The 14,896-nt window shown below is 35.4% G+C and overlaps 2 protein-coding genes across 29 annotated transcripts in view; both read left to right on the top strand.

The window, feature by feature from the left end:
• Positions 1–4,139: 4,139 nt before the first annotated feature.
• LOC128258655 (uncharacterized) lies at positions 4,140–5,200 on the top strand. Its single transcript, XM_052990401.1, has 2 exons — positions 4,140–4,698; positions 5,154–5,200. Exons 1-2 carry the CDS (start codon positions 4,146–4,148, stop codon positions 5,183–5,185), a joined length of 585 nt encoding a protein of 194 aa, XP_052846361.1. The 5' UTR covers positions 4,140–4,145; the 3' UTR covers positions 5,186–5,200.
• A 2,233-nt stretch (positions 5,201–7,433) lies between these two features.
• LOC128258650 (sex determination protein fox-1) overlaps positions 7,434–14,896 on the top strand; it is a 120,164-nt gene continuing 112,701 nt past the window's right edge. For all 28 annotated transcript variants that reach the window (XR_008267985.1, XR_008267984.1, XR_008267981.1 and 25 more), the window contains exon 1: positions 7,434–7,893. The gene's annotated coding sequence lies outside the window, so the exon portion shown is untranslated. The remainder of the gene's footprint in view (positions 7,894–14,896) is intronic.

The raw sequence follows: 14,896 nt of genomic DNA, 5'->3' as shown, positions 1-14,896 counted from the left end.
CCTCTTACAGCTTCACATTCTATTAAGTTCCTCAATATTCTAAAATACTTCACTAGTGTCGCCACATTTTGAAACTGACAAAGTTCGGCATTTGTATATATACATAATTCCACAAACAGATTTGGGGCTTCCTGGCTCAAATTTATAATCAGGTGTCATTCCACGCATTGACTGCACTATTGTTAATTATAAGGCAGTACAATGGAATCCGAGGCGGAAACACATAATTTGCAGGGTTACGCCCTCTTACGAATCTGATGATGACGACTTTGGTTGACATTTCCCAGTGTCCTTAGTTACGATTGCCAGTATGCTGGTATGGGTGCAAATGGAATTTGCATTTGAATCACTTTACTCACCACAGTGCAAGTTATGCAACTCAATTTGAATGGTGCACGTCGAGTGGCAAGACCTTGGCCAAAAAGGGTGGCAAATCCTCCAGTATGCCATATCCTAGATTACGGGTTACCTGTTTATAAAGCACTGGCACCGAGAGTCTATGTTAATTAAGTGGGCAAAAAGCGGGGGGAATATGCATAATTGAAAAACTAAATATGCTATTGGAAAATGCATTTTGTTTACTCGGACTGCGACTCGTTATGTTGACAGAACATAATCGAAATTTGAAATCCAGTTGAATCCATAAATTATTTTCATAAACTTCTGTCAAATGAAAAGCGTATGCTAAATGAAATTTATCTCAGGTTAAAACTTTAAGCGAGAATGAATGGTAATATCGGACCCAAACAGTTTGTCGCTATCTTTCTCAACAGTATATTGTCCTCATAATTTAAAGCGATTTAATCGCCTGCCTCCGCTGTCTCGTTCACAATGGAAACCAATTAAGTTCTGTCACATCATTTTAATGAAATTAAAATAAAATCAGAGCGAATAAATAGGCCCATGATGGATGGCTGAAAACCGCAGGCATTGCTTTGTCTCAAGGCTGAATTCTGTTGGCGACGTTTTTAAAATTCAGGGCATGTCCGCAGGCGTCTGACAGACCCACTCAACCATCCCAAAAAAAGCCCACCAAGTCAAACACCCACCAAACCACCCACTCACCCACTGACTGACTACATGAACAAGGTGCTGCCCGTTTGCTTGCGGCTTCAGCTGCTGCATGAATCCTTAAGTGACTATGAACCAAAAAAAAAATGGAGAAAAGTGAAAAAAAAAATAAAATGAACAACAGATAAAACGGGTAACAGAAACGGATGCCGGGCAAAAGTAGGCAAAACGCTTAGTCTACTCAATCCTCCGGAAAATTCAAGAAGGGAAAAGCGCCGCCCATTTCTTGTTTGCCTTTGCCACTGTGTGAAGGTCGTGGGCGTGATGACGTCGTGCAGCAAAAAATATTGCCAACTAAGTGTTAAGCATAATAATGAGAAAAGCAAATGGAAAACAGACGCACTAACAGCTCAAGTTGAAAAAATAATCATTTATCTTTATCTGCTACAAATAAAAGTACTTATCAACAACTTACAATTTAAAATTAATTGTCAATTTATATTAAAAGTCATTAAAAAGTAAGTAATTGGATTAAAAATATTTATATTTTAAACGTTTATTTGCCATTAATAAATGAAATAAATAAACATGACATTTTTATTATCTGTATATATTTTAAAATCTTAATTTCTATTTCTTTGTTTAACATTTTATACTTGACATTATCTGTTAAAATATTTATATGGGAATTAAATATACAATGAATATTTATTTAAAAATTTTTTTTTTTTTACAATTAAATTTTTTAGACCTAGCCGTAATCCTATTCGATTATCCTCCACTGTTGTTAGGAAAGCACATGTATGAAAGCCCGCTGTGATTCTGTTTGTATTTCCTCAGTTTATCCTCGTCCAACTTTTACTTTTTGCCAGCCGACTGTTTGTTTTAAATAAATTCTGCCTGACTACGGGCTTTATTTAACTTTATCATGTTAACGAGTTGGCTTACGCTTAAGCACTATTCTCCTGCATGTGACACACATTTGAATTGCACATTCAAGTGCGTTAACCGAAATGCAAATTCATTTCCTGTACTTGGTTCCCAGGCAATTAGTCGACCACTTTGCTGCAATTGGCTAAATTACAAGCGGCTCGATTTAATTTTTGCCAGCCTAATATACTTTTATTTGTATGTGCGAAAATCTCGTTGGCCGGAAGTCATTGTCATTTTTTGTGGCCTGCTGGCTTCTGCATGGCAGTCAACTGAATTAGCATAAATTATTGGCCTTGCCGTTGGGAAACTGAAATTGCTTTTAAGGCTTAAATATTTTGCCTAAATGAAAATTTAATATTGCTAACAAAAGGAAGTTAAAAGGCAGTTATACTAATGTTGATTTTAGTGAAATTGTATTAATGATTTTGAATAAATTATGAGATATTAAATTTACTTTAGCTAAATAATATAAAAGATGGCTCACAAATTCTGCATAACATTTACAAAGATAATGTAGAACCTTTTTTTTTAATATTACGAACAACAAGTTATATAATCTTAAGTCTATAAATTCAGTTGATGCTGTTCACACCATTAATCTGTTAGTTGACTTAAGCAGGACGGTTATCTGTGATCTGCGCTAATTTCCGGCAATAATCTTAGCAATTAAATTAACGACCGACATTGCAGGAACTCAACAAAACGCTCAAGTTGGCTTGAAATTTTTATTACCCCATTTCTATCACCAAAGCCCAGCCCATAACGAATCCATAAAATAGGGCGTGGCACACACTTTTTCATAAGCATAAATCAAATAGTATACATACACTAAGGGTGGTGGAATAAGGGTAGCCATCTGCACAGCTGCTATTAAATATTACGCATACGTCATGTTAACACTTTATAAACGCATTAGCATCCATTCAACATCTTGAAAAGCGAAAAATATTGTATATTTTTGCGTGTGTCTTGGTTCTCATATAAAAATTCAGTTTTCAAGCTTAACGACAAACGGTTTTGAAAACAAGAATCTATAAAAAAGGAAAAGGAAGCGAATTCAGGCTAGCAAAATATTTATGAGCCAAGAAGGAAAGGACTTCCCTGACCATTGCAAGCCATAAATCATGCGATTATTGGGCGAAAACCCGTGGTCAGATAGAGCTAATATACGCTGTGCTTCAAAACTATAAGGCAAACTTAATGTTGAGAAACTTTAGATATTAAAATAATTTAATTAACATTATTATAACGTTTGAAAACAAATTCTTAAAGTCTTTTAGCTATTTTTGTTGTGGGAAAATGGAGTACTTATATGTTGTAAAAAGTATTTGGACATCGATAACCCTAATGATAAGTAATTTTTCTAGCCCAAACCTTTTTCCTTTTCTAATACTAAGTTTTGAAACTCACTGTATCCACGTGGCAACGGGGCCTTATAAATGACTGGAAAACGCCCATAAGGCGCAGGACATTAAACTCAATGAGTTGAAATTATTTGCAGCTGAAGGTCAACTTAATGCAGACTGAATAAGTGGCGGGGGAATCGAGGAAAAATTTGTTGGAGTGGAGTGGAAGGTCCTTGAGGGTGTGGCTGTGTGGCTGCTCGGGCGCCATTAAAGACAACTTCCGCAAACAATAAATTTTGCTTACCAAAGAAGCTGCGGCCTGATGGCGAAACGGAACGCAAAATGGTCTGTAGGGTTGGAAAGAGCTTAAGCGCTATTTTTTATACCGCAATATATATATTTTAGCAGCTCTTTTTTTTTCTTGATTTTTTGCCACTCAGCGAACTGGTGTCGATTGAACTGTTCTACAATTTCGTGCTTTTGTTGAAACTTCACCTATTTCGGTTTCAGTTTTGGAGAGCCGAACGTCTACGGTTGCATTAATTTGTGTGGACTATTTATGGTGGTCGCTCTGCCGTTTTGGCTGCCGGCACCAAATGAGGCCACAAAGGAAGTGTAGCTGGGAAAACTCTAGTCCGCGCGCCAATCCGGATGAGCTGCAAGTTTTCCGAAAGTTTGCAGCCTCACAAGTGCCAACTGTAATTTATGGCTGTGTTTGGAAGTTGGCAGAGCTTTGCCAATGTTTCAGGTCATATACATTTAATTTCCCTGACTGTACAAAATCAATTAACAAGAATTGAAGCCACAAGCTCGACATCGAGTTGATATCAGTTTGGTTGTGACCTCAGATCGAAAATGTTGTTAGTTCTTGTGGTGTTTCAAGTTATAAGTTTTACTTCTTGTCGCGAAAAGGGGGAGATATCAAAGACCAAAGAACCTTTCGTACAATGTGAGGAGTTGTTTAGAAATGGCAATTCAAATCTTGAAGTTACTTTCGAGTGCCTTATGGTACACTACAATTTATATGAGACCCTTGAGGATGTCATAATAAAAATAAATCAAGTTCAGCAGAAGATGGATAAAATTATCGCGGATGACCAGAAATATAAACCATCGCCTTTTAAAAACATAGATGATATTTTGGACCTGCGTAGTGATATTTCGAATATGGACTGCCAAGCGAAACGACAAATTATCCAAGCCATCCGCCGAAAACTTGAATGGCATAATGTATTAAACGATCAGGATACTACTCTCTTTGCTTGGCCCTGGAAGTCGGAACCTATTAAGCCTAGAATTGACGACTATATTGAGGCTGATGACATTTCAGAAATTCAACTGGGAACTGATCCCTCACCCATTTTGGATGAGATCCGCTGTCTGCTGGCAAAAGCTATTCGAAACACAGGTAATAAATTAAGCTTTTAGCCTTTGTTGGCTCAATTGATTGCGACAATTAAAAAGGCACAAAAGCGGTGACAGGTGCGAAATGTGGCCTAAGGGTAAGGCTTCTGCATTTAAATTGTAAATAAATATGTAAGCATCTCGCCGCACAATGGCACGCAATCAACAAGCCTGAAACGCAGCTCTATCACAGAGGTGACGGCTGATGCACTGACAAAAAAAAAAACACCATTTAAAAAATATGATATATTATTGCCCTTCTATAAAAAATTGGAATACAAAATGATTTATTTTTTAAGCCTCCTGCTAAATGATATTTGATTTAGAGCTTAAAGTTTACTTAGTTTTCTTCATTTTCTGTATAGAAACCAAATCAACTGTATTTCCAAACCAATTTATGCCTCAAAATTCTTTTTTCCCAAATGTATTTGGTTTAATTATAATTTTTGTTTTTTACAGGATGGTTGACGAATCTCGAAGAAGAAAACTGAATTTACACGTTTAAGCAGTAAGAAAATTGTATGTCTACAAAATTCATATCTTTTAGAATAAATTCTTAAATAATTTATATTATGAATAAGAATTTAGCTTAAACTATATCGATTTACTAAAGAATTTTATTTAATCAAATAAAATGTCTTTAATAAGGGCTTAAAATATTTGATTTTTTTGTTTACAAAAAAAAAAAACCATTTTTGTTAAATAATATTTTAATAATAATAATAATATTTTCAATAGATTTTTCAGGTATTTAGAATATCCATCAACTTTCAATGTTTTAAATTGCTAGTCGATATTTTCTGTAGTGCTTGAGAGAGAACCTGCTGTGCTGGCATAAAAACTTGTGGTCACATGTGTGTGGAGCCCCCTTTTCCCTTTCGCCCAGCAGTTTGGCCTCGTTTTTAAATTGAAATCTCAGCAGCCAGCGCTGGACTTTCCCCGCGGACGGAAAAAGGGAGAGTTGTCCCTGCATTTCTACCGTCCTTGGTGTGCTTTAAATAATTGCTTAGAAGCCGAGCACACACTCGTTACAATAATAACCGCCCAAGCACTCCGACTATGATAATAATAGCAAATAGGACCTGCCGCAGATGGACAGCCCCCGCTTTCCCCAGAAGCCTTTGGCTTATGACCCCTACTGCAAATGCAGTTCACTTACTATATATATATATATACAGAGAAGAGTGAATGGACAGTGAGCGTGTGTGTGTTTATCCTCGCATTTAATGGGCCATATAAAATAATTTAATGACGACGTCTCCTGGTAATGAGCAAAACGATTGGGGCCACTAAAGCGGAAGACTCTTAATGATAATAGTGGCATATTATGGTGCATATAGCCGTGACAAATCCCCTGGCCGCACTTTAATTGTTCATCGGATGCCTGTTAAATCAGCATGAGCACAAACTTTTATATATAAAAATGTATTCAGAAATTCAAGTTCATGGATAAATATGAATTAATGTTCCTAATCACCGGGCTATCTATTTACAGAGAAAATAAAACCAATATATCAATGTTAGCTGCAATATAAATGAGAAATATCGAATTGACAACCATTTTGATACAAACAATTTAACTTAAATTAAATTAAATGTGAATGTTAAAGTAATGTGTAAGCTTAGGCAAATCTGCTATTATACTTAAATATTTTTATCTTTGAGTTTAAGTTATAATCTTATTTGAATATATTCAAATAATTCATTTATACCCACATTTATTTACCAAATGCTTTATATTTATGCAGAAAGTTTCTTTTTCCCCCTTTTTCCTTATTTTCTGTAGTTGCTATTTTAAGAACCTTTTTCCTTAATCTGCAAAAGTGCTGCTTGGGTTTTTGAACTGAACCCTAATTAGGTTATTCTTGGCCCATTATAAGCCATTCATGGCTCCATTTCCATTTTAAAGGGGTCTTAAAAACTGAATTAATTTAAAGAATTTTTTTTCTTGGATTTCCTCATGTTTACGCTTTGTTTGGTCGCCTTTTTGGTCTGTCTCTTATTTTCTGACTTTTCCTCCTTTCATTTTACAGTCTTGGTCATTTTCTGCAAAATAGTTGCGCTTTATTTCCAGCCAACTCTGTCGCACAAGTGACAGATGTCCTCACCTCCGCTTCCGCTAGAATGTCAATAAAAATTCAATTACGTTTTCCGCCGAAGAAAAGTTTTTGTTGAAAATACGTTTCTTTATGGCCTTCTGTTTTCCATTTAAAATTGCCGCTCTTTGTCAAATGGAATTTGTTTGCCATCCTGATCGATTTGTGATGCTGGAGGAGAGAAATCAGAGACACAGCCACTTATATTTAATGGCCTCATTATGTAACCAAACGCCCACACATAAATAGGCTGAGTAAATAATCATAATCGTCAGTGTTACGTGGAAGGAGAAACCATAAAGTTCTCTGTGTCCAATAAAAATAAATTGTGCGACTTGCTTGGGCAATTTGGCGGAAATGTTTCCCTGGCTTGCACACATATGTTTGTACTAGTATTTTTTGTTGTTGGTGGTTAAATAGTTGGCTAAGTTTATGCTGATGATGCTGAAGGTCGCTTGTGCATTAAACCAAATTTTATGTTACCTTTTAGCAGGTGGTATCAAAGATCTCAGCCACTTTTCCATTTCCCTCAATATTTCGCTCTCACGCACAAAACTGTTATACTGGCTGTAGTGTTATACGGCAAGGCTGCTGCATACTTACAGGTTCTTTTGCGCAAAATTTCAGTCTCCCTTTGCAAGTGTTCTCGTGTGGACGGAAAAACTTTTGCTCATCACTTCTCGCCTCGCATTGGAAAGTCGCGTAAAATTCTCGTGGAAGAGGAAAACCTCAGAATTCCCCCAATCCTAGGGAAAACCAAAATTCCTTGGGCCAACCGTATCAATCATCGACTAAAGGCTTTGGTCCTCCCTGTGAATGTGTGCTTTTTGTGTGTGAGCTGTGTTTAGTTGTGCCGGCTTTAATTAGCAGCTTTTCCTCTTTCTTCCGCTGGTCTTGTGTGCGTTAGATTAATGAGGCAAAAGTGTTTTATCGTGTCGTGCGTTAAATATTTAATACAATATCAAATAAATGTTACATAAGCCGCCTGTCATTAGCATCTTGTGCCAACAAAAAATAAAAGGAGTGTGTGCTGCTTTTACCATAAGTAACTCGAACAGACAAAATCGGATTCTCTTTCCACAATTCGCCAACAAGCTGATCAAGTAAGTTGCAGATATTAAATGTCAAAGAAATAAACAAATCACCTTACCCATTTTAGCCTCTGTTAACATATTTTATTAGACCATACTTCCGCTAAGATATCGTAAGAATTTTTACGTTTCCCAAACGCATTTTAAAAATTTTTATTGCCCATTTTTGCTTTACGTCCGGCATTAAAAAATCTCCCGCCAGGTAGATAATTTTAATTTGTTATTTGGGTAATTTCGTCGTTTGTTATTTGGTCGGATTCCGTTTGTTGATGGCCTGCCAGGGAATTTCGATTCGTCTTTACCCTTCATTTCTTACCAGCGTTTGAGATGGAAATAATGGTAGGAATGGCCACAAAATACTTTAACAGCTACAGGACATCCGGGTCCGGTTTTCATTTCAATTGCTCACATTAGGGATAACCCTCTGGCATCTCATCCCCCTTTATAACACCCGCATCCCCTGCATCTTTATGTAGATATCTCCTCTTATTGCCCGGCACAGAGTACGAAATTAATTGTAACCAAACGTTTTGCTGCTTGCCGCAAACTTACTTTTATGTTAGTTCATTTGCCACGCCCCTATCCCCCACGGAATAGATACACTCACACAATTACTTGGGTACAACCGGACATGAACACCGAGAAAAATATGTTTTTTCTATAAAAACATTATAAATATTATATATATATTTATGCTTAGGACCCTATTACTCCACTATAAACTTAAAATTTGCAACTTGGCAAGTATACGACGTAATGAATAAAAAGAAGAAATGAGATATTACGGTTTTTTAATATTTCACAATAATTTCAAATAAAAAAAATCCTTTTATAATCAAACTTTTAAATTTTGAAGACAATTTTTCATAAGTGTAGGTACACAAACACGTGCACTTGTACATGGGTGGCACGAGGCAGCATCCCAACTAAGTAAATAATGCGTAAAACAAGTCATGCGTTTTACTAACCCACCCATTTCACCACCCCTTTCTCCTTTAAACAGAACGTTTTCACAGCGAAAATGGGGAGTTTCCCCATTTCGAAACTGTGGAAACAGTCAATTGTAAAATTGCTACAGCCAACAAAGCGTGGCGAGGAAGCTAAGCGAGAGCTCAGAGCAATTCCATAGGTAGTTGCCTGATGTTGATAATGGCAAGGATTGCAGGATTCCAGGAACCAGGATTCATTATTATGCTGACTGAGGCAATGGGGGCGAAAAGAAGCCAGAAACAGGAACAAATTTTTGCACATGTGGCTAAAGTTTCCATCACTGCAGTCTGCGGCTGCTGTTATTCTTGTTAATGCTAAAATTGTCTGTCACTTTGAGACTTCCGTCATCAGCGGGATAAAAGCTAAGGGAAAAATGTGAAAGCGAAAGATGAGACTCCCAACAATTTAGTTCCTTGAAAAAAAAATACAATAAAACAAAAACGATGGGCTTGCACGCAGCTATATTTGTTAAATGAATATGATATTATGGGGTTACAAATTATTTAACTTAAAATTAAGAATTAACTCCTGAATGTTATAAAACAAATAACTTCTACAATCTTATTACATTCATGACCAAACTTTTTAAATCATAACTAAGATCTTAATCGTGTTCTAAATGTTTATTTGTACATAGCTAACAATTTTTATTTCTTATACCAATTTTAAAAACTGTCAAATTTTTAAACAGAAAAAACAAAATGTAGTAATGGACATGTGAAACTCTTTGCAAGAAAAATGACAAGAAAACTGCAAAATAAAGAGCAACAATTAAAAGGTCCACCTGAGTTCGATCCAAAACTGTGAAAAGAAATAAGAAAAGCTGAAAAGTGAACAACAAATGGGAACAATGAACAAGTGGCACACAAAATAAAAGTTTCGTTTGCTTATTTTTGTTTGACTTCTTTTCATATTGACCCACCAAAAAGTTTTTCATTTTTTCACAACGAGCCTCGAAAATTGTGGGTCATAAATCAAGGGGCGAAAACGTGACACCGTCACATATATGGACTAACAAAAGAAAAACTTGCACAATAATTTGGTATAAACAGCAATTACTTTAAAAACTCCGAACCTTGACATGCTTAGCCAACCAATGATAAACTTTATTGTCAACTATTTCTCAATAGCTCCATTTGCAGTTATTTACATGAGAAAACACACATTTTTCTGGGTGGCGGATGGATGTTGGGTGGCATATGGTTTCTTATTTTCTTTATACTTCCAACAGCACATTTTTGCACAAAACTTGTACAATTTACTTTGGACAGTATGCAAAATGATATTTTTCATTCAACAAGCTCGTTTCCCCCCCAAAAGGAACTTGTGCATAAGTTTTTCACAGAATTTCAATAAAATACGATAGGAATTTATGTTCAAAATGTACTTCTGTGATTTTATGGTCAAGCAATTTGTGGTTATTTTGTCACAATATATTTGTACAAAAATGTGGATCTGTATTATTCGAAGATTTAATAATTTAAAAATGAATTTTTATTATTGTATTTTATTTATAGCAACCGGAAAAATTTAATCACTTAATGTAGACGACATGTTTTAAAATATTTATATTTATTAAGTGAAAAAGTATTTTAACCCATTTTAGATTTTTTTTACGCCCACTTTAGTGGCTCTTTAGTTTCGCGCATAATCCATCTTAATCGCTTTGACTTCTTTGAATAGTTTTTCTTCTCATTTTCATCTCTTTTTCCCTTTTCTAATAAGCCTAATGGCATTTTCGAAGCCATTATTTCAAGGAAAAGCGTATAAATATAATGTATTCCACATAAACTTGATTAAATGCTTCTCCTTTCCACTTTCCCCATCGCATTACCATGCAAAACGGAGAATGGAAAAATCCTACTTAAGTTCTTTTCCACTCAAAAACAGTAAACTTTCCGCACACGCAGACCACATGAAAAAACCAACAAAAAAAGAACAAAAAAAATCAACTCCTTTTGTAGATGTTGGCGGTACTGGCTGAAATCCGCTTAGCGAAGGATACTTACGTCCTGGCAACCGCCACCTGCTGCAAGTCCTTCTGGCTCTTGACATTGTGAACCATCTATCTTTTAGGCACTTTGAAGAAACCTCGATTCAATCAGACATGTCATCAATCATGCCTAGCATATTTCCAGCGATGCCAAAACGAATGACATCGAAAATTGTTGAACCAACACATAGTAAATGTAGCATTCAAATCGCAGAATCATCAAATCGATTTGAAAATTCCTCAAAATTTCAATCATTGGTTGAGTACGATTTGTGTGCGCGAGATAAATTGCTTGCCATATCGAGCTTTTAGGTTAACAAACTCATTAGATCTTTGGCATCATTATGAAAGCTGCGATACAAGAGCACAAAAACACTCAAAAAAGGTAATGGTTAAAATGAAAGAAATAGTTAAATTAAAGAATGTATAATGTTAAAGATGTAGTTATTATATAACATTTTTAATGAAAAATCTCAAAGTTGCTTAAAGAAAAATAAATATTTATTAAATACAAATGGAACTTTAAACGCATTTTTCTTTTTTTATGATTAGGAAGTTGTAAATGTTTTCCGTTCATCTATATTAACAATAAACAGCCTTTTAAACTTATTATAACAATTTTTTGTTTACTTAAGATATGTTTAAGTTTTTTCAGGAGATTTCTTGGATTAAAAAATTTTGAATAGAAATATTTGTGAATAGAAATTTATGCTCCAAACTTTAATAGGTTTTATATTAAAGCTGGTTTTTTTTTTTAAATTACATTTAGTGTACAACATTTGGTTGAGTGTGTATGCACGAACCCATTAAGTACGCGCCGTGTGGTACCATTTCCCCGTATCAATGCCGTCACAATGACGCTCTTGCTGCTTCTGCTGCTCCATTTAGCGTACAAATATTTAAGCCAACAAAATCAGATACCAAACACACACCCCCACTTAGTAATACACACATACACATACAACATTTTTTCTGATGCTTAAAAAAAAAAGAAAAATGCGGTAATGGTGAAGGTCAGGCTGTTGTTACGTTTTTGGGCCTAAGCCCATGGCCTTTTGCTGTTGTTTTTGTTGCTTCGCATATAGTTTAACTGTTATTGCTGCCCACTGCATCCGCCCTTTCATCCTACATCTCTTTCGCTCTCCCTGATCATGCGCCCTTTAACCTTTCTCGTAGCACACTTTCATGATGCTGTCGTCTTGGACATTTGTTGGCCATATAACAGTTTAACAATTGCAGACTTTTGGGCGCTGCTGCTCTGATTTTCTGCATTTCTGTTCTTTTATTTTATTTCCACAAGTTGTGTGGCCACAGGACAAAAAAAAAATAAACCTTTTAAAAACTTTTTATTTTTGCGCGTCAAATTGCCACTGGCGCCAAATGAAAAAACGCAGCGCAAAAACTACAAATAAAATGATGAGTTATGTTAGCAGGATCAACATGCATGGGATTAGGTAGCCCGGGATGCACAGTTGCACTTTTTATCATTTTTTGTGGAAAAAACAAGGAGCGAAAGACTAACGAACAGGTTGAAATATTGTTGAGCCTTGTAAGGGAAACGTCAAAGTAAATGAAGCGAAATGTGGGATCAAAATAACGCAAAAGTTGTTCACAAACTTTTTCAAAAGTTTCATAAAAAGTAGTAACTTGGAAAAAGTCCATAAAACTTAAAAAAAAAGTTGTACAACCTGTTTCGTAATCACTTTTAAATACTTAAAATCACTTTGCATTTGTTCAGTAGGTCTTAATTATATAATTTAGTTCTCATTTTTATAACCCTTCAAAGAAATATAGCAATGAAGGCTAAGGTGAGAGTTTCATTCCATGCTAGAAATTTTTTCTTATGAAATATATATGTGCTTGAAGTATAAGCCTTGAACTTGGTTTTACAAAGTTCGTAAAGGAAAATGTTTTGCTCTCTTAAGACGAAATAGTTTAAAGCATACCTTATTTCATTTCATTCTCTTCTGTTTTATTCTTTTACCACCCTTAAGATCTTTCAACCCTCGTTATTTGACATTCAAAAATTTCTATCATTTAGTTATGCTGAGTACTGCTTAACAAGCAAATCGATTTAGTTCGGCAGCTACAAACTTTGAAATTATTGCCCTTATCTGTCGTGATTGAGCCCTTGCAGAGAGATTTAAGAGAGGTAAGTAAATACCAGCGATTGCCTCTTCAATCCACTTAAATAACTCGAGAATCTCTCTAGCGTTTTTTTTTATATTTTCTAACTTGGGCGATTCGTTTGTCCGTTTTAATGTCATTTTCATAATGCGTCGCGGCACCTTAACATTTTTTTTATCTGCAGGGTGGCATCAGGGTAGATCTCTTCATCCAACCTCATCCACCCATCCGAGACTTTCACAAACTTTTATGACGCACTCTTCAAAGTCACTTTTGCTCACTGTGAAGCTGACAGGGCAAATGCGTATTTAATTCCACTTGTTCAGCTACTGCCACGCCCTTTCAATTGGGCGGAGCGATTGTTCTTGATGCGTGAGCATTAATAAATGTCAGCGCAATTTCCGCTGCACTGCCAAAAAGACAGACTCTCCACCTACCGCCACTAAGTTTTACATATTGCATTCTTTTGAGTTTTCATTAGGCAGACATCCAGTAAGGGACATAATAAATGAGGGTTAAAAAATGCTAGAATATACGCAAATTTTTGAAAATTTTGATAAACAAAAAGTTGTTAAAAAGTTATTAAAGTTAGAACAAATGGAACACTTGAAAATTTTTAAAATATTGTAGATTTTAAGACTTTTTATGCCAATCATTTTATTTTAACTACTTTTTATTAATTATTTAATAACTATATTTATATTTATTTATTTTTTCGTGACCTCCATTTTGGTGGCAATGGATTTATTTATTTTAAGCTTAACTTTAAACATCTAAATATTATTTCATAGAGTTTTCAATACTAGACGACAGATTTTCCCCAAGTGCCACCCAGAGACAAACAGATGTTGATTGTCAGAGCTTCTTAAATTAATTAGTCTCATTTTTAGTCTCTCTCAATCTTGGGGGTTGCCGACTCGTTCGCAGATTCTCTGTTTGAAAAGTTGCTGACAAGTAGATTTTCGCCATGGCCCATTTTTCTTGGGGCTATCGTGACCAAACGAAATTCCTCAGGCATATTGGTTGCTTTCGTTTTGGCCTTGGCCATAATCGGCTTATGCCAGAACAGTGAAAATTGATAAATGCTAGGGAAATGAAAGGAAAATATTACACGGCCGTTGTCTGAAACAATCAGACTAATGATGAATTTCAATTAACTTTAATCTTCAATTAAAAAATCAAAGGCATGCACACAAGGCTGGATGACTTTTTGATTGCCTTCCAAAGGGGGAAATCATTCCCTTTGGCCCACTAAGCTGCAGATTACTGTGACTAACACACCCACACTTTGGCACACACTCATGTGTTAGCCAGGATTTTGCCTTGGCTGCTGATGCCATTTTCTCGTCCTTTTTTTTATTGAGAACCTCTGGCAAATTCGTTCGAGAGCTGCAACTTTTCAATTTGACTCTGATGGAAAATCAGAAGGGGGAAATCGAACTACATATTTGCCTTCAATTTAAGTGATGAGCACATTTCGTGTCTGCCAATTTCCTTACCCGCCCTTCCTCAAATAACTCAATTATTTATATATTTACTTGGAATTTGCCAAACTTTAGTCGAGCGAGATAAAAAGAGAAATATGTTTGGAAATTCGGACTAAGCAGCTCAGCAGAAAGTTTGCCTAACCGATTTATTAGGCAATTAGAAGGGAATTGAGAGGAAATGAATGAGACTGCATATTTGTAGTCCTATTAGGAAAATGGACCAGTGAACTTTGGTTTGACTGCAAGCAAAGTAGTGTTGTTGTGAAAAACAAAATTTAAAACCCTTAAAAAATATATATATGTCATTTAAATTTTAGCATCTAAAACTTTTTTATAATTCTTCAAAAGTATGGGGTTTTAAAATTTATTATTATTTTAATATAGCCCAACTAGTTATAAATTCGACAACCTTTTTCGA

Source organism: Drosophila gunungcola (assembly GCF_025200985.1).
Source record: "Drosophila gunungcola strain Sukarami chromosome 3L unlocalized genomic scaffold, Dgunungcola_SK_2 000003F, whole genome shotgun sequence".
Lineage (NCBI taxonomy): Eukaryota > Metazoa > Arthropoda > Insecta > Diptera > Drosophilidae > Drosophila > Drosophila gunungcola.
Note: the sequence above shows the minus strand (reverse complement) of the source record. Positions and strands in the feature narration are given on the sequence as shown.